Source organism: Canis lupus, chromosome 16, assembly GCF_011100685.1.
Source record: "Canis lupus familiaris isolate Mischka breed German Shepherd chromosome 16, alternate assembly UU_Cfam_GSD_1.0, whole genome shotgun sequence".
Lineage (NCBI taxonomy): Eukaryota > Metazoa > Chordata > Mammalia > Carnivora > Canidae > Canis > Canis lupus.
In genome coordinates, this window is record NC_049237.1 from 32,461,925 (window position 1) to 32,487,349 (window position 25,425).

Genomic DNA, 25,425 nt, shown 5'->3' on the forward strand with positions numbered 1-25,425 from the left:
TTTAAGAGGTGTGCAAATACCAGCACACCTGTCTTTATTAACCCTTAAAAGACCTTACTGAGGGAGAAGTTGTACTGTTCAACTATCCTCTATGCTACTTCATCATCTGGGAACAGAAATACCGTATTTGTAACCAAAAAAAGCATTCGGTATTATTTCATTCCCCTCTTTAAAAGGCAGAAGCAAAGTTCTAGAGAGGTAATTCTGTTTTTTACCCAAGGGCACACAGTGGCAGAGCCAGGAGTAGAAGCCAAGAGTATAGCGATTTGGTCTGAAATTTTTACTGCATTGGACTTACATTTTCCATAGTTTGTGGATGGTCATGCTCTAATATTTCTTGTTGTTTGGGTTATTATTATTATTTTTTAAGAAAACCTATCTCCTTTTCTGCTCCCAACCTTCTACTTTCTCCACCACTTATATAACATTTTATTCACAGAAAGCAACAAATGCTCCTGTCCAAAATGCCAGAGAGGGACTTGGGGGCACAGAGCCTACTTCCAGTTTTTTCAAAGAACTCCTGGGTGGCATAGGACAAATTGTCAATGCCTCGCTTTTCCAAATTAAAAAAAAAAAAAAAGAAAAAGAAAAAAAAAAGAAAAAAAAGAAGGGAGCTGAGGGAAGGATCCAATTCTTGGAGTCCTTAGTTAATCTCAATGTATTACTTCCTCAAATAACAGAGAACCAATTAGACGATCACTCCACAGTGCTGAGCTCTGACACCCAGGTGGGAGCACAGGGTTCCGAGGCCCTGCGGGTGGGGCTGACCAGGGAAGGCGACTCAAAGGCCTGAGCTCACAGCCCACAGTCCTGGCACAGGTGTCGAGCAGAGGCTCCAGAATGAAAGGACTACTAGAACCTGGACAGGCTCTAGTGAAGAAATGGGGGAAATGGGCCAATTAGAAATAAAAACAAAAAACCTCCAGAAATGAAGCAAAAGATTGTTAATTGAATTTCATTGGGTGGGACCCTTGAGGATTCGCTATTTGTGCGTGTATGGTGGAGACGCCTGTGGGAAGAAGAACGGGATGAAAACAGATTCAGAAGTCTAGGCTTCTTCCCTTGATCACTGACTGGAGGTGCCAGGGCGGTCCATAAATAAGACAAGGCATCTCTTAAGTTTGAAAATGTGCAGTTGAGAGGTTCTTCTAACAGAAACATCAGTTTGGGCATGGACAAAGGACCTCAAGTAGAGAGCAGAAAATAAGATGGTAAGTGTGCTGGAGCTGTAACAGTTCCAGGTCCTGCCTCTGCCATTTGCCTGTCCATTGACTTTGGACCAGTTAGTTTCTCACTGACAAAATGCTTAGGATCCTAACATGTGTGTCCCAGGGAGACCCTGTGGAATAGAGGAGCCATGAAAGATGTTGGCCAACAACAAAATGGTTTAAGAGCTCGGACCTATCTGGAAATCTACCTTGGGCCACTTATTGCCTGTAGGATTCTTTTTAACTAATTCATAGCCAGGAAAACTTTGAAAGCTCTTGGGATATACCCAAGAATTTAGACTTTAAAAACTTTTCACCTCTTAAGGAAATAAAGCTTCCAGATTAAAAAAAAATTAGAGTATATCAAATAACAATAAGAGGCACGATGTATAATAGATAGTTTGGTCTGCCCTAGGTCAAGGGTACTCAGGCAAATAACCTAAACTTTTTATAATTTAAAAGCCAAGGGATTTAGGATTAAATTGGTTGCACAACGTTCACGGCAAAATAACAATTTTTCAAATCAAAATGAACTTCACTTGTTTCTGTGCAACACTCAACTGGACAAAATGACATCTCCCCCACCCCCATTTGCTCCCTTCATATAAACTTTGGAACATTAAGTAAAAGAATTCATTTTCCAAGGAAGTGATCTGAAATTTCCTTTCACATTTCCTTGAAGATGGGACTCAGTTTTTCTCCCTAGAATCCCTTCCATCTTATGCCTTTTCCTCCTACCGGTCAGTAATAATTTAAGGGTTAAAAATCAAGAGATATCTACAGAAACTCTTTCCAGAGAATCATTATTCCATGCCTACATGAACACTGCTAATGATCTACATTAGTTGCGTAGAAAGCTTGGTTAAGTCTTCAATAAAATTAGTAGCATGCCCATGCATACATATTACTGCATTTACAGTTTTATAGGTAAGTCTGTGAGCCTAACTATAATTTCATTTCATGGGAAGTCATTCATATCAGGCAGCTCCAATTTCAAATAATTCAAAGGGAAATTGGTCCTTAAAACTGGAATCTCTTCTGGCCATAAGCCCTAACGAGGACACAAGCAGAGGAAACATGCATCGGTCATTTTCAACCCGGAGCAAATACTGCTCTAATTTATTTTTTCTATTGCTGGCTACATTTCTTTCATTGTGAGTCAAGGAAAGAAGAATACACAAACACTTTTCATTTGATGAAAAGGTTATTACTTTCTATCTGTTCTATTTCATCTAATGCTGGCTTAGGCTCATTATGTGTCATACGCTTCCTATTGAACTTGTGTCTAGCCACTACATTTTTCAAATTAAATTAATAATTCAGAAACACCAAGGTTACTGTAAACAATTTAGTTTCCTTTTCTACATGTGATTTCCTGCTGTGCAGTAAGCAATATCAAAAATTAATTTAAACCTAAGAGTCTTCAGAAACTATTAAATATTGACTCACTAATCCTTTGCTTTAGGATTTGATAATTATTCGAAGAAAACTGATTAACCTGTAGGTTAATTTAAATTTTCAATTGCATCACAGAAAAGAACAATAAAACAACTTTCTTTTACCACAATTATCTGTACAGGATGTCATGGTTTCTGTTAAAACTTGAAGATATTCAGGATTTTACTCTTTAATATTTTGGGCCTCCTTATGCAAATAATATCAAAGACATATGTATAGTCCTGACTCTCTGCATCTCTGAGACTTCTCAAGGAGTTCTGTAAATGCCACTGCTAGATGGGACCAATTTGGTGTCTGACTTTTAATTTTTGACTTACCTTTACAAATGTAGGTACTTTTTTTTTCACATATACAAATCCGTATTGCCACTGAGCCTTTTGAAATGTAATAGGAGACTCTCTCTTCGCTCCCAAATTTCCATGTGCACATGAGCACGCTCACCAACACACACACAATAAAGTCTCACTGACACTCAGTTGGACTTTATGATAATTTATGTCAAGGATTGTGCCTTTATTCTAACGTCAGCAAGATACACATGTTGGATAAATACGTTAGTAGCTTCAATGGTTTTTAAAGCATTTAGAAATCAACATAATAAATTTATGCACTAGTAACCTCTAATTCAAAACTACTTTTAAGGATATCTACTGGGTTTACACATTCCAAGAATATGGTTAAAAGTTATATTCTATAATTTGGACTAATCAATAATTACTTCCTATTATATATTAGTTTATATATGACATACTTGTCCATACTGACTCTATTAAAGCTGTGAGTGCTTTTTTATGTTTAATAAATTTATAAATCAATTATGAATTGTCTGTATAGGCACATGCCCCCACTCCTACAGTGATGAATTCAATCCTTTAAATAGGAATTCTGTGTCAAGATAGGTCAAATTTGAAGCTGACTAAACTTGACAATATTTTCCTGGAAAGTATTACAAACACCTTTTATTTCGAGGCAAATGGCTGCCTTCAAGAAAACCATATAAAATATACATTTGTTCTTTTCTTTCATACTTTAAATCCATTTTCATCCATCAATAAATGCCCATAGGAAACTGTGACCAGAAAAATTGCATCAAATCCTAATAATGTAAGTTATGTGCTAATAAGCATTTAAAAAATTGTACATTCTTTTAGAATGTCATTCTTTAACTGAAAATGTAGTTCAGTAAGTTGAAAAAATGTTTCTCTTTGAACCTGGGGAATAGCTTTTCTTTTAAAATTTATGTATGGGTTTCAGACTTTATGGACACAAACAATTAAGTTTTAATCATTGCCACTGTGGCAACATTTTTTATCCTTTGTGCAGGCTACACTGTAACTTGAACATAACGTTCTTAAAGCAGCAAAATTTATTTTCCTGCCTTCTATAGAGGGATTTGCAGAAATGAAAATTGAGAACTTAAGATACAGAAGTTAAAAAATTAACTTCAGGAAAGACAACTTTGGAAAGCAGTTTCTGAATGGCAGCTCTTACATTTCCAGATCTGAAGCAGCATTGATGCATAGCCGTTACAGATCTTGTTCCTAAATGGGCTTCCTATCAATCTTTGTTACATCAGGGTAAATACGAATGCTGCTTTCCTGAATGTCTTCCAAAAGTACAACCGAAAGCTTACTGAAGAATTTATTTAAGGAATCACACTGATTAAATACATAGTAGCTATTTTTAAATGATAGCTTATGAAAAAGAAAATGGTCTAAAATAGAAGTTGAAAACATTTTCCCTGGTTACTACTGTCAGATCTAACTGCATCATTACTTAGAGAAATAGCTTCATTTTTAAAATGCTTTTCTCTATACAATGCCCTAACATTGCTTTCAGCACACAATGAAACTCTACATAACACCAAAAGTTCAAGTATAATAAAAATGTTCAGAATTTTCACTAAATTCTAAAACATAATGCTATCAAATTTATACAGGCACATGATTTGCTAAATCTGTATTATTTGAATACAAACTGATTTCTAAAAGGAATGACTTAACTATATTGAGTAGAATTCTATTACTTCTCTTCTATTTTTACTTTGCATCTTATCTACCTCTAAAAAAATTAACCTACAGGTGTGGGGAGAAAAGTTCTGTCCATTAAATGTATATTATTTAAAGATTTGGGGATAAACGCAAGGCTGTCTTTGAAAATTTAGCGATGTCAAATTACTAATTTTTCTCAACAGAAAGTGGCCTATGATATAACCTTTGATGGGCAGCTTATGGAAATACACAAAAGCAACACCTCTCTAAATAAATGATTGAGTATTATGGATGTCATCTCCCTATAATGCATATGAAATTAATTTTTCCATGAAATTTATTCTTCCATAAGTGTTAACAGGAGGAACTGAAACTTATTCTTTGCATACACATGAGTAAAGATAAATCTAATTCTTTTAGGGCCCCCAAATGACCGGCTCATGTTGCTATTCCTTGTGTTATGTGAATTTACACCGATTTAGCTATGTGAAATATTTCTGAGGGTGAGCAACTGACAGTCCGAATCAGGGGTTGATAAATCCAACCCACTTACTTGCTTTTGTAAATAAAGTTTTAATAGCACACAGCTATGCTCATCAGTTAATGCATTGTCTATGGCTGCTCTAGTGGAACCCTGGCAGTTACTGGCTATACAGGTGATGTTATTACCGGCAAACTTGGAATCATCTGTTCTTTCACAGGAAAAAAAAAAAATTCAACCTTAAATATAATGCTTTGAAAGCTCCAGAATTAAATGGGACAGCCCAGTTCACAACGGAAGAACAAAATGCTTAATTTAGTTATCCATGCACATTATACACATGTGAACTGGCTTGCCTGGGAATGAGGTTCAAAACTTCAAGAAGCCATAGAAACCTGTCAAAATGTCCCAGTTCTGCATTTAAAAATATCCATCTAGAGGTAAACTATTATATTTCAAAGTAAATAATAATTTTTAAGAACCTATTTGTGCCTAAAATTATCATTAAAACTAGCATAAAGAAAAGCTAATATAAATAAATGATTGCTTAAACTAGCTCTGAATCCCTTTTTTCCTAAAGCAACATAAGGAGAAGCCAGGATATCTCATTTGCTGTGAAATGTTTGTTTGTAACTTTCCTACTCAGTGCTTTTTTTAATACCTACATGCAAACTGTTAATGAAGAGAAACATCTGAACTCTTTTTAGTATGTTTATTTGTTATAAATAACACATTCTGAGCCAAAATTAACTTACCATCATTTCAAGTGCATTACTGATTACAACTTAGCAACATCCTTCTCGGGGTGTTGCCATTTTATAAAGAAGATGGGACTGCTGAGCGGAATGATTTTATTTTATCAATAAAAGTGAGACTTTTAAATGCCTTTATTATAGTTGCACTGTGTGATATTGACTATCATTGTGTATCACATTATCCAGTATCAATTTCAGAAGCATCCGGAGCCTCACACACCTATTAGTTATCTCAGAGCCAACTAGTCACGAACAGAGGAAGTAATACAATCGCTTTTGTTAATGTTCTCATGCGACAGGCAGAGGCAGTCAGTGTTAGACCTGGTAAAACACATCTAGCTCTAGGTGAGATCTGAGGGGAGACGCAGCAACAAGAAAGTGGCACCGATTGAGCATGCTCCTACTCAGGCAGAGACAGAAAGGGAGTGGACGTACTGTAGAAGCTGGCCATTACGTAGTTTTGGCAGCGATCACCAGTAAACTCATTTGGGCACCTGAGAGAAGAAACAAAAAACAATGGTAGAAAAAACAGAGAAAAAGAGAAGAGGTGAATATACGCGAGAAAGAAGCTCCTTCAGTGTCATTTGAATGAACTTGGTGAATTCACTCTCAGGAACTGAGTCTTTGTCCCAACCATGGTTTCCGGACTCGGGTGTGTTCCCCCAAAGGATTCAATGTTTGGACCAAATGTGCTCCGAGGGTCCGGAGGACAGGAAGATGGCAGCATCTCAAGTGACACCTTTATCTCAAAGGGACTCACCTACCAATTAACTCTGAGGTTTTCTTTGAGCCAGTTTTCTGTTTGAGAGCTTTGGTCAAAGGTGTTGCAAGGAAATGGTTTTGTGGGTTGGCCTGCGTGCCTTAGCTGCCAGCATCACCGGCCATCCTGGCTGGTCCTTCTGGTCTACCTCTCCGATCTTTAGGGCCCTAAGCTGAGAGACTGAAACCAGCTCACGTCCAATGAGTCTATGCCCCGAGTGCTTAAACCATTGTTGGGACAAAAGGAATCAGTTACAACTGAAACGTAAAAGCACCAAGTGGTAGTAATTGTTGCTGTAGTTTGGGGGAGAAAGCAAATTTCAGATTATTTTAACATACTTTCTTGGTTTTGGACTTTCATGGGCACATTCTCAGTACATCTTGCTCCAGTGAATCCAGGTTGGCACCTAGAGGGCAAAAATGTGATAAGCAATAGAACGCTACAGACACTGAATTTTCAGACTGGCAATTTTCCTCCTATGGAATATGGAGATTCCTACAATGACCTGGTGACCGAACGACATAAAGGAAAGGAAAAGAACACATTTAGAAAACCATATTCCATAAAAACTGTGGGGCATATGTTTATTTGTGTTGTGGTTTGCTGCAGTCTTCATAAGAAACCTTAACTGAAATTTAACTAGAGGGAGGTTGAAAAGTTGAACAGGGTTGGCAATGGCCTGGGCTGCTAAGTCACCTTCCCTTTGACATTTCCTTCTTTGCCACTGAGCACTGACTCCTACCTTATTAAAACACTGGTTTTGATAAGGACTTACATGGTTCCATCCCTGATCTTTTACTATTTAAATGATCCTGAGCTCTTCCATCTACATACACTCAATTCTGCACTCTCAGAGGTACTTTTATGTTAAGTCGATCATCATACTACAATAGAAGTCAAGCGCTTACACACTCTAGTGATTACAGACAAGAAAAACTATATTCCCTATTTTTTTAAAGATATTAAAAATCAGGTCTCATTTTTAATACTGAAAGACAGAAAGAGACAGATATTTATTAGCATACATTTCACTTCATCCATTGATTACCAAATCAAAGACAAATACATTTTTAAAATTTAAAGGGCTACTCTTCTACAGTACTACTTCAGAGATGTCATTTTGCATTTAAGCTAAAACTATTTTTCAATGGTATAAAATTGTCATTTTATTCATATACGTTTCACCCATCCAAATTGTAGAATCCTGAAGTAATATCGTTTGTAAGGTCATGGAATGGGGATGTCTTAACTTTGGAAGTCCTTTCTAGTTGCTTTTTTTGTTGCTGTTATACCAGTAATGAAAGTATTTCGTATTGGATTCATTTTACCCAATAATATGCTCTAGGAATATGGACATCAGAAGATTCTAGGAAGCAAATAAACCTATAGGTGGCTCAACACCCAGAGCTGTGATTCTTATTAATAGCTGATTTGTACCAAAACCATCATGCAAAGCACCTAATAAAATGTAGCTGTGATACCACATACCTCGTGATTTACACATGACCCTTTCTCCTCCAGAGCAAATAAGAAAAAACTACCTTTTTGGCATCAGAGAAATGTGAATAAAACATCTATAAATTGCAAATGTAAAAACATTTTTATAAATATAAGGGTGATATTTTTACTCCCCTTAAAACCACATTCAATGCCCCCTACACAAAAAAAATAAAATAAAATAAAAATTACCAAGTGATTTGGTATATCTAATTCTCTTATTTCATGAAGAATGGCCTATAAGATAAAAACACTAGCAGTTCTGGGTTCTTAGTCCCGTGAGTTCTTGTGTAAATGTTAAGTGTACTTATGACCGTTAGTATATTATTAATAAACTTAGCAACAAACATCTTGTATTGATATAGCTCTTTTCAAACCTTCAAACACTTTTATGTAATTAAACTGGTTGTTTTTGGTTAGAATATTTTTTCAGTTGTGAATAGAGAAAGATCTACCTAGAGAAATACAGAAATCAGAGTGGTAGTCTGTGAGGTTGGGTCATTGTTCCTAAAGATGTCATTACACATGCTTTAATAAGAATGTCTTCACAGATACATAGGGAAAATACATGGAAACCTGTTTTCCATAGAACTCATTTCACATTAATGACTTCCGAAATATAAAGGATTTTTGTCTGTGTATTTGTTTCTGAACCCGGGCTACAAATCCACATGGACATACCCTACAATTAAGCAGGTCATCCAGATTTAGGGATATATTCTATAATGACCATTTCATCTTACCTGTTTGCATCCTTGATAACAATTAAAATTCTTGTATCTCACATAATAATGCACTTGTTTCATATAATGAACATAGTATAAGACACGTCAACACTGTGTGTGTGGTGGTAGTGGGGAGTGGGGGAGAACCATCTGAGGTAAGAAGTGCATTGACTTAAGGATCATGAAATTAACATAGAGCTAAAGAATCATGGGTCCCTTAAGAGAAAGGATGTGGTTACTAGAAAATTGTCATTTATGTATCTTGGATGCCAGTTTTGAGATGAGAAAGCACAGGACAACCAGGTGAAGCAGATCAAAAATCTTACCCAATCAATTTTCTAATTAGTATAAACTTCTAAAATGATGTTTCCTAAGAAACTGACATTATGGCATGGTGGTTTATCTCCACTGTAAGATAACACAGACTATCTGGTATAGTAATACGAGATTTGCTTAAGGTATGCCAATCTTTTTTGAAAGGATCAGTTATATCTGAACCCAAACTATCCTTAGGCTAATGTTTACCTTCACTCAGATAAATTTTCTTAGGGTAAAGCCTTATTATTCTTCAAAGTGTGGTTCCTGGACCAACAGCACCTGGCATCTCCTGATATCTTAATAGTAGAATCACAGAATCTTGGGCCTCCACTTCACAACTACTCAATAAGAATCTGCATTTTAACAAGATCCCGAAGAGATCTGAATGTACATTAAAGTTCAAGGTGTCAGGGACTCTGACCTTGGAAGATGGAGACTAAGTCCTCTATCTTGGCACCACGGTATCTTGCTGTCTGGACATGAACAGCCTACTTAACTTCATTCAGGCCTCAGAGTCACTCAGTGATAAGATGAAGAGACTTAACTAAATGATTTATCAAAGGCTCCTTTCATCACAAAGGTTCTGGGAATCAACGGTCATCCTAACACATGGAATCGCTGTGCAAAAACTCCAACAGCATTTCTTCTGGATGTATTATCAGTCAGGGAGGACTCAAGGGCTTTGAAAAAACATTTTTGATAGGATGGATTTTAAGACAATCATGAAGGGAAAACAAATTACAAATATCTATTCCTAAAGCAACTCGAGTGTGCACTAACAACAGTCATCATGTGACTTTTTCGGACATGCAGAGTCATTGCCAAGTCAAATGGAAGGAAGCAGAGACTGAGATGGTTTTTACATAAGCAAACTGCAGACTGCATTGATTGTGTAGGGAAAGCATATGCAGATGGAAACTACTCATCTGATCTACAAGCTCTGATTAGCTTCTACGGAATTACTTCTCTAAAAGATAGACCGTCTGGCTTCTGACATTTCTAAATTAGTATTGTACATTAAGCATACAATCTATCACTTTCTTTGGAGATAAAAGTATGGTAAATTTAATCTGATTTTGAGCAATATGTTTGAGTGTGAGTCAGGGAAAATTCTAAGAATTTTATTTCTTAGATGAATCTGTTTGAATAATAAGCCTCTATCATGGCTTCAAATATATATACATATATTTGAAATCATTTGTTTCACTGATCAAGAGTAGAAGATGAAAATTATTCTTTTTTGTTTTAGTGTTTGCTCTTACCATGATAAATAATCTGTTCTACATTTGCTCTTAATGAGATGAAAATCCACAGAGAGTTTTGTCTGAACTTAGGTATCACCTCTTCCAACGAACTCTTCCCTGGCCTGCATTTCCCCATCTCCCACTGCCACACCCTGGCTGGGGATTCCCTCTTGGACTCGCGCACTGCATCCTGTCCTGATCTCTTTCACTGCCATAGCCTGTCTGGGTTGGGATTCTCTGTGGCAAGGACAGTGACCATATTTTAATCATTCTGTAACTCTAATTTTAACACACTGCCTGCCTCGTAAAAAACTCTCATATAATGTTTGTTAAACTGACTCTAGGACAGTAGTGCCTAATGAAGAACTGTATCAAAGGGACTTTCATATAGTCAATTGATTTGCCAAGTACAGGTCAACACTGAACTTCTGGCTTTTATTTTTATAGTTTATGACAGGCTGTCCTCTGTCGACTCCTCAATAATTTTTAATAGCAGCTTCCAAAGACCCCCTCACAGACTCATTCTCCTAAACAGAAATCTTTAAGATTGTATTTGGAATTTGGAAAAGGTCCTCTCTTTAATAATAAGTTACTATCTCAAAATTAAATCTTATTGCTTAAATACCAGTTTACTTAGGATTCAATAAAGTAATACAATCTAGTAAGCAAGACTTGTACATAGTATTGGTAAAATAAGAATTGTTTTTAACAATAACTTTAATGCCTTGTGACTCTCCTGATATGCTTACTATGTAATCAATCATACGTTCATGTGTTTTCAGAATCAATTTAGTGCTTGGTATAGTTTTTATATTCTAATTGAATAATATTATGTGTTTTTTGGTGGAGACACTAGACATATTCAAAAATACTTACAGACCCTCAAGAAACTTCTGGTTATTTACCATTTGCTTATTTTATAACCATTATAAATGGTCTTATAAATTCATGGTCAAGTTTTGAACCATCTTTAGACACCTTTTATTTCTTGGTTTCATTAATTTTCATCTGGGCCCTCCCTTATTCAGGCAAGAAAAAGGAAACAAGGTCTATATTTGATATACCCTCCCTCCTAGTCATCACAATGAAATATTTGGACAGTTTAAAAATACCTTGCCTCAAAAAGAAGACTCCTTATAATTGTCTTTTTCCTTATAGTTGTGGTATTTCCTTCATATTGTATAACCCCTGAAATAATTTCTTCTGTGTTTTAATGTTTACAAATATCAAGTAATGGAAATGCCAACAAATACATTATAAGGAATATCAGTGAGTTTCGACATTAGATGGGAAGGCCTTTTGCTCTCATTCTGTGTAAGCTAGAGTTGGCAGGGTATATACTAGCTCAAATAGTGTGGGTCTGTTTTTCTACAATATCACATTGCAAGTGCTGACTCTCCTCACCCCTTCCCCTGCTCGGCATTCTGACTAGAACTCGCCCACTCACTGCTTGAGTATCTGTGTTGTAGATTATTCTTTCCCAAATGTATTGTTACCATTAGTCTGCATTTTCCCCAAGATGAATCTCATTCCGTTATCTACCTTCAAGTGAAATTTCTTGAGATTTGTATATGCTTTTCTAATTTGTGCTCAGTGTTCCTTATGGCATCATCTGCAAAAGACATTTATTTCCCCAAGGAAATGCCTTCTTCAACGTCATTAAAGAAAATATTAAGTATAAAATGTTTCAATAACATTTCCTTCAGATCCAACCCTAGATTCCTCCCCATTACTGTCTAGCTAGCATGCACCACTACTTTTCCTTTTTTTACTATGATCTGTGGACTTGTTCTCAATCCATGAGATAACAGTATTCAGACAGTGGCCATTGCCAGATTCATAGGTAAATATATTGAGGAAAATAAAAATCGAAGTTGTCCTGGCTCTCCAGTGTTGTTTTTCAATGTCTAGGACATACAATCTCAATAATGAGGGTGGCAGTGTTTATAAATTAACCCATCCTGTTTGAACCTTGGTGCCCTTCCCAAAGCTCTGTTTGTACAGCTTGTTCTGAAATGCCCATCTGCAGGCTAAAACGCTCACCACTGTTTACCCTACATGATGCATCTTGGTAAGTTTGGGGTCAAACAATTTAATCGGACATGGGATCCATCTACATCCCATACATCTCCAAGTCATTGTCACACGATGACATACTGAGTGCTACTTTGTGGTTTGGTCTTCCTCTCTGGAGGATGTCCTTCCCTGTGGATCAAACAGCCTGGAGATTCAGAACAGTTCCATTTACTCTGCCAGCACTCACTTTATGACCAAATAGCTAAATATTCACTTTTTACTTAAATAATTCAATATAAACATTTCAAAATTGTGTTTTATTTTAAATAGACTATTTGCTTCTCAAGGTGAGGGGTGCATGTACCTTTTTCCCCCAGAGTCTGACTAGTGGTGGTCCCCCATTATACATTCTCTTAGCTCTCTAAATATCTATCATAGCACTTGGTACACCTACAATTTGTAATTAAATTAATTACTGGAAATATGTTTGCTACTCTCATAGGCCCCAGATTCATGAGGGCCGAGCCCAGTATGGTTTTGTTCAGTACGTCACACTAAGCACTAGCACAGAGCCTGCCTCACAGAAGGAGATTAATAAATATGTGGCTGCCTAGTTGATTTTGGGAGAAAAAGGGAAGCAAACTATTAAGAACACATAGTCAGTGCACCTGATTTTGGGCAAAACTACACCTAAACTGTTTTCTGTAACAACTGACAGATTGTTATAGAAGGATTATTATTGAAGGATTTCCTTCAATCTGAGTTAATAAATACCTAATAAGCACATGGCAGGATTCTCAGTGCATGAGAAACATAGAACAAATAGAAGATGTGGTTATCTGAAGAGCCAATCAAAGATCTAAGCCACTCTCTCTCACAAACGGTTCTTCTCCATCTGTTAAATGTTAGGGAGATTAAGAGCAGAGAAGTGCTACAGGCAAGTGTCCCACCCATTCTGAAGAATGAACTCTTCCAGGTCTGGAGTAAGAGGACAGTTAGCAGTCTGTTCTTATGGACAGGAGGCTCAGACCCAATATATCTTCCTTTTATGGATTCCAAATTTCTCCTTCAGCAGCCATAATAATGGGGCTACAGGACACAATCATGAACTTGAAACATCCTCCCTTTAATTATGTTAATCCAGCTACTAAAAAGTGTTTTAAGTATCACCATCATTATTCTTATGCCAGGATTCTATAAAACTTTAACTTTAGCTAGTGTCTCTGACTTTCTCAGCCTACCTTCCCTAGTGCCCACATTCCTCTAGCCTGTATGGAAGTCTGTCTTCCATAAACGTCTGCTATGTTTATTGTGTTATTCTCCTGCTCCCGAAGTTACGAATACTTTCTAATAGCTCCCATGCTGTCCAAGGCTATCTGCCTGGCCTTTGGAGCTCTTAAACTGGTCCTTATGTCTAAATTTTCTTTTCTTTCTTTTTTCATTCTTTCTTTTTTGTCTGTTTTGTGTCCCAGAATGGAGCTGCTGGTCTAGATATGCGTGTCATTGTGTCTCGCAGAAAAGATTATTGCAGCCTCAATGCCCACCTGGTATATGGAAAAGACTCTATAAATGATGTCTATGATTATTGAGTCTTCTCCAAGTTATTCTTGTCTTTTCTTTTCCTTCTTTCTATCTTCATTACCATAATAATAAGCATTGCACCACTTGGGATATAGTCACTCTAATTGATTTACTATTTTAGCTACTTCATTTTCCTAAACAGACTAAGTTCCCAGGGACCAGAGACCATGCCTTCCACTTTTTCTGTGTTTTCAAAAATGCCTGGCATAGATATAGTGGTCCTATAAACAAATGTTTAGTATTTCATTTATTGAGTTTATATGTTGTGACTTTATCTCCTATAATTATGTGTATTTTTATAGGCCCTTCCATATACTACAGAGCTCCATAAAAGTGATACAAAATCATAAGTTCATGTTTGAAGACCACTCCCATGTTCCCAAGTTTTGGTTGGTTGTTTCTATTTTAGTTTTTACTTATAAGGATGATAATAGTCAGAGATATTAAATGACCTGCTAAATGCAAAGTTATAAGGCTAGCTGGTAGCCCTACCAAACCAAGTAAAATTGTGAATGTTAAGCAAAATGAAGAAATGGATTTTTAAAAAACATACTAGCATAGTCTGTTAAGACAGGTGTATATATTTGTCTAATGTCTACAGAGAAAATGTAATATCACCATTTACTTTTTATTATAGGGAAAAAAAAATCTTGCTTCCCCAGAGTTAAAAATACCTTAGCAGAAATGAATTCATTTAGTTTCATGGACTCCCTGGGAAGATATTTGGAGAACATATTAACTCTATATTATACATAAAGATATTGTCCAGAGAGTTGAAGTGGAAGGGCTCAAGAGAGTTCCCCAAACTTGGTGGTTAAGACTCTAATCCCCTCATGGGAAAGCCACATCTGTCCATGGGACAACATAATGGGTTTATAAATACAGCCTGGTATAAAATCATTTTTAGATTAAAAAAAAAATCGCATCAACATCTTCCAAAATAGTTCTCTACGGAAACTATTCAGAAGAATTGATATACAAGAACAAGGGGAAAAGCAAAGAGGAAAATCTGGACGTTATTTCAAATTGTCTTGTTTTTTGAACCATGTGATTATACAGGGCATCAAATGGTGAAAGATGGAGTGATTCTTCTCTTGTCTTTATGTGATCTGGAATAGTAACTATTTTTTCCCCCAGGATAAATGTTAAATTACTATGGAGAGAGGAGCAATATAAAAGATGAGAACCACCGCTGAAATTCCCACACAGTCCACAGGGGATGTCCACAGAACCAGCAAACCTCCTCTCCTCAGAGAAGTGTTTAACTGTTACATGGTTAATCCATTTGCAACACCTTGTTCTAAGTAGAGAGACAAAAGAGATCCGCTGTGCCTTCTACTTTAACTCCCAAGACAACAGTGGATTAGGTGACCAGAGAGACTACTTGGAAACTTCCATTCTTGTGGTGTTTCTGAGTCATGGGATAAAGTTGATTTTGAACGATGTGGTTCATGCTTCAGCAATGTTTTGCTTTAGACAGATGGACCATATGGAAACTATGAACTGGTTTTGTACACAGGACCATGATGAGCCAATGTAGCATTTTATGTTTTCTGTCTCTATTGATGTGATCTAGTGAATAGTCTACTATCAAAAGACATATATATTATGGTGCCTTTGTTTCAATTCTGAGTACTGATTATTTTTTACATTAAGGATATTTTAATACAAGGATTAAAAAATCCACTTTCATTCAATGAAAAAGGCCTGAAATATTCTGGATGTTAAATATACTCTAATTCTTCCCTCAAGGTACTAGCCTGCTTTGATGCTTCAATAAAGACATGGCCCAAAAGGGTTTAAAACAGTTTTCAAAATCATAGATGTCAAAGATTTTCTTTCCAATAAGATCCAGTGATAAACTTTTTAACACTTTCTGAAAGATTATAATTACTGGAAAAAAAAAACCAATCTGATAAAATTATGATTCCAATTTGCTGAGAAGCGGAAGACAAGCATAACCCACCAGTTAGCTTGGGGGACACACAGTGTTCATTCATGGTTTGCTGCTTTGATATTTATTAGAGAAATGACAACCATTTCACGTCAAGATTAAAAAAATATAAAGCAAGTACTTTTTTTCTAGATTGGGCTTAAAATTTAATGGAAAACTGGTGGGTGAAAAAAAATTATGGTTGTTGGCACAATACCAAAAACGGAACAAATGAACAGCACTTATGTGATTGCATGTTTTGTGTAGGACGTGGGAGGGCTGCAGAATAGCTGAAATTAATATGTGGAAAATAAATGTGCTCGTTCCTTAGAGGTATTAGAAACTATCCTATGCACTCATGCAGCTTGTAAATCTTTGCAAAGGCTCTGATGAAAAATGATCATGTTTCATTATTATAATTAAAATACAGGTCTCAGATGCTTTTCTCAAGAAATAATTGTATGAGACACAGATAATATGGGTGCAGTTATTTAAAAAGGAGAACTTAAGGAACTATAATTTTTATTTTTTTCCAGAGACTTATTAAAACATAATTAGGTTGTTTGCCTAAGATTAGGATGGAATAACAAAATAATAAATGAACCTCATATTTCATAGATTATAATTCTCAGCTTCTGTTTTTCTATTTCAATGAGAGAAAACCTTGGAGGAGATGATAAAATTTGCTTTTTCCAATTTAGTATGATAAATATAGGGGTGCCAATGTGTTGTGTTCACAGCAAGTCGGCAGAACCCAAGACCAAAGAAAACCAACCAATTTTTATTCTTTACTCTAGATATGCAGATTTCAATATACTAATGATCAAAAAGTGAATCTCTAGGATTATTGTTAAAACAATAAACAGCCATAGTCCTATGAAGTAATTCAGACCCAGAAGAAATAACTTTCTACATGCTCTTTCATTTTTACCTCCCTTTAAAATTTTGAAAAGGTCTTTTACCTATTAGTTTTATCTTGTTTTTGGCTATCACCTATCTATCTCTAGGAAAGAGATGTTTAGTAACTGAGATTAGAATTCTATTTTTGTGATTTTTAGTCTTTTATTCACTCTAAAAGACTACATTTAATTTTACAAGTTGTCTGTTTTCACTGATAAGATCAGCGACACAACTATCAAAATTTGTCTTCTCTTGGAACCACTTCTGCTCTTTTAAAAGAAAAAAAAAAAGAGTTTGAGGGCAAGAAGTCACTTCTGGGAGGTACTTCTTCACTTGTACTTAGTACCAGAGATCCCATGAGACACCCTACAGACAGGCCATGTCTAGAACAGCACAGGGAAGAGCAAAACATTTCCCACAAAATGGTATTTTTGTTTGATGTTATGACTTTAAAACATGTGTCTTTAATGATGTCCTTTGTAACTTACAAAAATCAAAAGATTTTCTTAGAACTGGCACATAAATATTTGTATGCTATTTATATGATGTAAAGGGGAAATGACCCTCTTAATTATTTCTTGTGCCTTTTTTTTTTCATTTTGCTAATTACTCTATTAGCTCAGCTTGTGTCTCTGACAAACTTACTCTTCTTTGTCAACATTTAGGCCACAAGCTCATAGTTTTTATGATGGCATGTTTTTTTTTTCTCATTTATGATAATCATTGCTACTTTAGAACAATGGGCACAGCCATCGGGCAACTGCAAAATAAATAAGCAGTTTTCATCATTTCAATGGGACATTACACATTTTTTACCACATTACATTAATGTGTCTGTGTCCCACATACGGCCTAAATATCAAGAGTAGACTTAAAATGCATGGCACAATAAACATGTGGTTTTGAATAAGACCTACTAATTTAACTACAAGGTTTAAGTATTTAATGTACTGGTAATATCACGGTTTCAGTCTATCTGTTAAGAAATAATAACTGTAATCTTTCTTAATGGTGCCTCACCTTCTTCAGGTCATTGGAAAGAGCACCATTCTAAATATATCTACAAACAACGGCAGTGCATGAAAAGAACACTCTGCCTTCTATATACAATGATGGTACACACACTAAATACATCTCCAAACACGTGCAATGTTTTTTTTTTTTTCCCATTAGTGAGATCAACCTACATTCCATTTTAAAAATAGTTGTAAAACAATAAACTAATGAAAAGTGTAACAGATGCATAAGGAAAGAATCTTCTGCCCTTCTGCTCCTTTGAGCTGTCTTATTCATTTTGCAGGTGATCAGTGGGGTAAAAAGGAACATTATCTTACAGGTTCATTCGTAACACTGGATGGAGAAGTAGCTTTCAAAAGTTATAGGCCTCTATGATATTTGCACATCTCTTCTAGGTAACAGTGAGGAAAACCACAGGGAAAGCAACTTTATAAATATACAGGCACAAAGAAAACTGAAAAAAGCAAAACACAATTCTGGATGTAACAGAGGAGATGACAAATGGTGTGAAATTTTCAAAACACTCTACAAATAAAACAGCATTATTCAACAGGATGCAACAAAATTGGGAAAAGAAGCAACAAGACATCATGAGACATGGAGTCATCTGAAAGAAGCAGTTACGGACATAAGCCACACAGAGGATTTCTTTTCTTACTTGCACAAGTATCTTGAGGGGTTTGAAAGGTCTTTCACCATGAAGCACTCGCCTCCATTCACACAGAAAGTTTTCTCCTTCTCCGCACATTTTACAAGATGGCTTGTTCCGGTTGTAGATGTAGATGTAGCTGGATAGAAGATAAAGAAGGGGACGGTTTACATGTTGTCGTTCCCTCTTCTAAACAGCTTTTAGTCTTAAATTCTCTTAAAAGGAAGAGTTCACATAAGGTACGGAGGATTTCACTATCTTTCAGGTTTAATAAACCACAGTAAACAAATGAAGTACTTTCTGGGGGTAATTAAATAGAATAGAATTATTAAAGGGTAACCACAGTTAATTAATTTAATTAGAATATAATAGGAAAAAGGCTCAACATTTCTTATAACCAATATTTTATCTTCTAAGGGAAGTTGGAAAAGAGAAGACCTATTGCCAGTAAGTAAATCCTATTTTCCAGGAAGGCTCAAAGATAATGATATAAAGTCATGTCAGTGCAACTCAAGTTCAATATCATTTTTGAATGGTAGGTACTTATTTATTTTGGAAATTACATTTTATGTGTATATTGGCTTTATAGTTTTCAATATTATATATTTTATATTGTAGGTATATATATGTGTATATATAGATATAGATATAGGTATCTATCTACTTTAAATGTTAAAGGTTTTGTGCTTAAGACTTTTAACTGCTGACAGGATACTGTGGGATGACAAATTGAGCCTGGTTTCGTTGCTGCCCCAGGTGACAGAGCTGAATAGACCACCTGCGGTGTGCTGTCACCAATCATTCCCACAGAGAAATTCTGAGCCTCCAGCAGATCCCAGCGGTCTCTGAATCCCTGACAGGTTGCTAAGGATTACCCTTTACCCAAGCTGAGCAGCAAACACTGCACCAGGCTCTTTCAGAACCAACCCTGAGGCTTTTACTAAAAACACCTAAACAAACATTCTCCCCTCAGAGCAGACACTCCATATAAATTATAAATCTATCAATAAGGATTAGCAGTAATAGAAGCAACAGCCAGATACATCATACCTATTCCTTGGACTTTAAGATAAGTAAAATTAATAAATGTATGTTAAAACTAGAAATAATCCCCTCCTTGAAGGAAAAATAAGATAAGATGAAAACAGAGGAAGGCAAACCATAAGAGACTCTTAACTCTAGGAAACAAACTGAGGGCTGCTCGAAGGAAGGTGGAGGGGGGATGGGGTAACTGGGTGCTGGGCATTAAGAAGGGCACATGATGTAATGAGCACTGGGTATTACAAGCAACTGATGAATCGCTAAACTCTACCCTTGAAACTAATAACACAGTATTTGTTAACTAAATTGAGTTTAAATAAAAAATGAAAAAGAAAAGAAATAATACCCTCTTCTTTGTTTTTTAAAAATATTTCCCCTCTGAAAATATTATCCTTTTATTGTTATATCCTGCAGCACCAAGTTATGACACATTCATTTGAAAAATTCTTAGATCATTACTTGAAGCTAGCAATAGAATATTTGATGGTTACATAACTCTTGAAGAAAATGAAGTAGCAACTGTCTTATTTGATCACAGACTATTGTGCTTAGCACATCTATCCTTTATTTTTGTATTTTTTAAAAAAGATTTTATTTATTGGCACAGAGAGAGAGAGAGAGCACACAAGCAGGGAGAGTGGGAGGCAGAGAGAGAGGGAGTCTGATGTGGGGCTCGATCCCAGGACCTGAGCCACCCAGGCATCCCAGCACTTATATCCTTTAGCTGCAGCAAGAACAAAAATGACCATGGGATTGTAAAGCAGTAATCAACTCCCAGGTGATGCTAAGTGTCAGCTGACTGGGTACAGCTGTTCTGAACCAACAGCCAAACACAGGACTAAGTTGTAATTGTCAGAAGAATCTGGGATTGAGATGCTGATATATGATCCCTTCAGATTTTGGCCAGGTTTCCTATTTTTCTCCCTATTTCAATGCAGTGCACACCTATAAATTTTGCAGTGATATCCTTTCTCCTTGGCTTACGCATGTTGCATTGCTAAGTCCGTTTCCATTTAGTAATTTTGCCAGAAATGAATGAAACAGACCAAGCAGGTGCTTAGACCTAGCTATGGAAAGGACATTCTTTCTTGGGGGGGGGGGGGGGGGGGGGCTGGGAGGACTTTATCAGGGGTGAAGTGAAACGTTGTGCAGACAGAATGTTTTGATATATAAAAGATGACCCTCACAGTTGTCCCGGAAGTAAGTGAAGTAGATCTCACTCTTTGGGGACTTAATAAACCCTGCCTCTCACCAGTTCCTGACTAGTTTGTTACGATCTGGGAGTCTGTCACCTTCTAGTGAGTCGCTAAATGAACAGCAATTAGGAATACTGCAAAATACGAATCCCAAACACACTTTCCCTGGGATGTTAGCAGCTACAATATTATAAGGAAGAGAATATAAATAAAGCAGTAACTTGCTAGCAGACAATGTACTCTGGAGTGTTTCACTCTTGACCTGGTCTCTCCTGGCATATAGGTCAGGACTAATGACCATCCTGGGGCAGGCTGGACAGTTCTCTGACTTAGCCAAGGATCTGGAGACTAAGATCACCATTTACAGACTCCCCAAATCCTGCCCCACACAGTAGGGCTCGCTCCTTTCTAGCTGCCTTCCTTCTTCCCTTCTTTCCTCTTCTTCCTCCCTCCCTTATTCGTTCTTCCTTCTTTTCTTCCTTTTATCCTTCTTTCCTTCCTTCTTCCCTTCTACAATTCTTTAATGATTGCTTATTATGTGCAAGACATGAGGATATCGACTAGAGTTACTGGGGCTAAAGACTCTAAGACTTTGAACAATTCTTCCTAAAAGGAAACCTTTATAGATAAAATGTAGTGAAATGAATCCTGGAGTTTGTTGAGAAGAATAGGATCGAAGGCTCAATTTTACCAATTAATAGCAGTGTAACTCTTGTCCAGCTAACCTGCCAGCAGTAAATTCTGCTGTAGAATCTGCTGTCACAGGGTTGCTGGGAAGTGTGACAAAGTACTTTCTTAGCTGCAACACTGCATGCAAATATATGATACTGTTACTATCACTAGTGGTATGAATGTGGAACAAAGAAAAGCAAAAAAACCTGTCTGTCCGGACTCAGGAATGATATATAATCAAGCCTCAAATGTTCTTAGTATATTATTCTTCTACAAAATATAAAGAAAGAATGTCTAATTTGGAGAGGTAACCATTGCATGATTGCAAGGCATTAAGTACGTATCAATTATCTACTCTATTTTAACTGTATCATAATTGCTTGTTAATATTTTATAACCATTAAATTTGCCTACAAATTAAATTGAAGAACAATCTGAGTTAAAAGAAAACTGTCTTAAAGGTGTGATATTTTCAACTTCCAAGATCCATACAATTCTTTAATATTTCTGACCAAAGGTCCAAGTTACTACTAAATTAAGTATACTCACAACATTGTTATTATCACAGTTTAAAACCATATAATATAAAAAATAGTGTGACATCCATTACTATATAGGACATAATTTTAGCTGTTTATAACATAATATTCTGGAAATCACACATTATTGTACACTTCTATAAATACACAATAAAAATCTGAGGAGTAATTAAGTGTTCTCTGTTCATCATTAAATATTTTCCCACAGAATCACAGTTTTTCCTGTAGAATGCCAGGCTCTTTCTGCTCAAGACAGGCTGAAAAGAAAACAATGCTGGAAAGGATGGCTTACTTTCTTGCTTGTTTTAAGTGGTGTTTTCCTTATCAGTGAAGTAGACAGCACCAACAGACCAGGGCCATTACACAAATGCAAATTGCTGATAAGAAGCCACTCTATTCTTCTTTGACAATTAGCAGGGATTAGCATGAGTGTACAGTATTTACCCCAAGGAAAAATCATTAGACCCTGTCTTCCCTGAGTGAAGGAGTCTTTATTAGCAGTTTTTAGGACAATTCTTAATGATTTAGTTGCAGGAAAATTAAGCTCACTAACTTTATGCAGTTTTCTCAATGAAATATACACATTTGAACAATTTTTATTTTATAATATGAAACTATCACTACATTACAGGTTTTTCTTCCTCTTTCTTTCCTTTTTAAACAACCCTACCTTGATATCTTCAATGGCTCTGTATTTAGAAATCTTCATGCTTTTGCATTCTTTGAACTCCCAGTTTTAAAAAAATAAAATCTGAAATTACTATTATTCTGGCTGGGGAGTCATTAGTTCTCCAAAGGAAAAGTTCGGAGCCTGACTTAGAAGTACTCAAACAGTATCCTTCTGGGCTGGCAAGTTTTTCTGAGTAGTAATTCAATACTTTGCTGAATGGCAAATACATTCTTGAAGAGGAAAAAAATGGCAAGAGGTGATAAAAAAAAAACAAAAAACAAAAACAAAATAAAAACAAAACCCCCAACCCTGTGCTGGCTTGGAGGTCCCCAGTGCCAAACAGTGATTTAAAGTAGCACACCATTTCCTTGGCCTCCCCTCTACTCAACTCTGCTAAAGAAACAAAAAGGGAAGTCAGAGAAGAAGCATCATGAGACCATAACTGAAAACAGAACTTTCTAAAGTAGAATCAGGGCATTTCACTTGATGGATCTATGAACTTAGCTGATAAGCTAGAAGTAAGCACTTAGAGATTCGCAGACTACCCACAAGGTAAGAGCCTGTCCAAAGAACTAGTTGGCACCAAGGGCCGATGGAAATTAATTGGTGTTAGTCTTGAACTTGGGCTTTGGCAGCATTTAAAAACACACAGAATGGTGGACAAGAAAAAAACGTTAGCATATCTTACAATTTATCCCATATTTAAAAAGAGGATACAAATCATCTCAAAAGAATAGTTCTATGGTCTTTAATAAAATACTTCTAGCAAGGAGTTCAGAGGTACACAGGAGAACGCTACTCAAGGTTACACAAGTGAATTAGGAAATGCTTGCTTTCTGTTTTGTTAAATGTATATTGGAGCTTAAGTAAATTAATAAGACTGTCTTTAATTCCTCTCTGTCTTACAAGCTCTCTGGGTAGACCCTGTTATTTCTTCCTTCTTCAGCAGAATGAAAAGTGACCTTTGGGTGTTTCTCCTCATAAAACAAAATTATAATTTTTGTTGTAACACTGATTTCATTTGTTGCTAAACAGAAAGCAGATTCTAAGTTCCCAGCAATTGCTGAGCAAATGATTTGGTGTCACTAGATAGTGTTATCCTTAGAAAAATAAAATTGTCATGAAAGGTTATTTTCAAACATACAAGTTGTTATCTTTTCTTTCCTTTTTTCTGACAGTGCATTTCACTCATGATACAATGTAATCAGAGTCTACTACTTCTTAGAGCAACATCACAATGACAAATACTTTATAGGATGTCATAGACTTTGTAAAAAAGAGGGAGGGAGAGTCCCTTCTCACAGTGGATCATTGGCTGGTTGCAATTACAAGAGAGCTACATTTTCCTCTTACAAAGTCAATAATGTTTCCTTAGCTAACAAGTCAACTCCAGAAATACAGTTCTGCTATGTACTTTCTACTAATCACTCAGTTTTGTGTTAAGTACAAAATTTCCAAAGCCCGGAGTTGACAAACTTTCAAGCTGTCCCTTGAATCTTTTCCCTGATCCTATTCTAAAGGAGTAAAATCTATCTAGCCTGCAAAGCAAGTATTAGCAGTCCATTTGACTGGCTTAATTTGATACATCTATAGATCTCCGCAGGCTAAATGCAGAAGGCATACATTCGTAACTATACACTGCATTTTCTACCAATATCAATTTGGTTGGGAGGAGGTCATGTCAATGTAGAAAGTGTTAACCTATCCCTTAGAAAATTAGTCAAAAGTTTTCAGCACCAAACAAAACAAATCAAAACAGAGAGGACTGATCAAGGATTCAGTTTTTCAGCAACCTGCTGAAATTACCATGTGACATTTAATGACATAGGTTAATTTATTCATCAACGAAAATACATTTAGAAATGAAAGTAGATGAAAGGTCAGAAGATAGAAAGTAGGAGGCAAATTCATGATCATATCCAACAAATCTAAAAAATCACAGCATATCAGAAAATAAAAGCCATATGGTCATTCAATAGATGCTGAATCAACATTTGATGAGATTAACAATCAATTTCCATAAGACTACCAAGTATTCTTATTCCCCCAGTCAAACCTGAATTTAATCAGGCATCCACATCAGGTTACTAATATGCAGCAAACACACAGGTCAGAGGAACACAATAAAAGACACACCATGAAATACAATCAGCAAAACCCAGACCCTGGAGAACTTTTCCAGGGAAATAAACTAGTTTCTTCAAAACAAAACTATAGGAGGATAAACAAAGAGAGTAGAATTAGAGATAGGCCAAGAGGATGAAAGAAAATAAAAATCTAAAATAGAGACATTTAAAAGAGTTAAAAGACATATAAACCACTCATATTGCACCACACTTACTTGGATCCTGATTCAAACATTTATAAATGTATGATATTTATAAGAGGAAATCTGATCACTGATTAGAAAATTAATATTTGTATGGGGTTATCATTAATTTGTGGGTGCCAAATGTACTGTGGTTATACTTAAAAACAGTCCTTAGCTTTTAGAGATGCATACTGAAATGTGTATATGTTCAATGATAACATGTCTGGAATTTGCTTCAAAATAATAAGAGGGAAGGGAAGTCAGTTGGATCAAGATGAAAAACATCTGCTAAATGCTGAAGTGGCTACATGGAGATTCATCATTCATTATTTCCCGTACTTTCATGTGTTTAGTATACATGTTTACACGTACATTATATGTTTAAAGATGTATTTACATATGTTTAAAATCACAAATGCAAAAAATATCCATTTCAGGCTTTTTGATACACGTCTTGATAAAG

General features: G+C 36.0%; 1 protein-coding gene across 14 annotated transcripts in view; it reads right to left on the bottom strand.

The window, feature by feature from the left end:
* The window catches only part of NRG1 (neuregulin 1), a 1,144,545-nt gene that overhangs the window by 22,448 nt on the left and 1,096,672 nt on the right, over nt 1–25,425 (bottom strand). For 9 of the 14 annotated variants that reach the window (XM_038560145.1, XM_038560144.1, XM_038560142.1 and 6 more), the window contains 2 exons: nt 18,543–18,672; nt 6,329–6,387 (listed from right to left, as the gene is read on the bottom strand). In XM_038560145.1, coding sequence (XP_038416073.1) covers nt 6,329–6,387; nt 18,543–18,672 — 189 coding nt within the window. Of the gene's footprint in view, nt 1–6,328; nt 6,388–6,991; nt 7,060–18,542; nt 18,673–25,425 lie in introns of those variants that run through there. The other 5 variants (XM_038560154.1, XM_038560153.1, XM_038560143.1 and 2 more) reach the window with 3 other exon arrangements.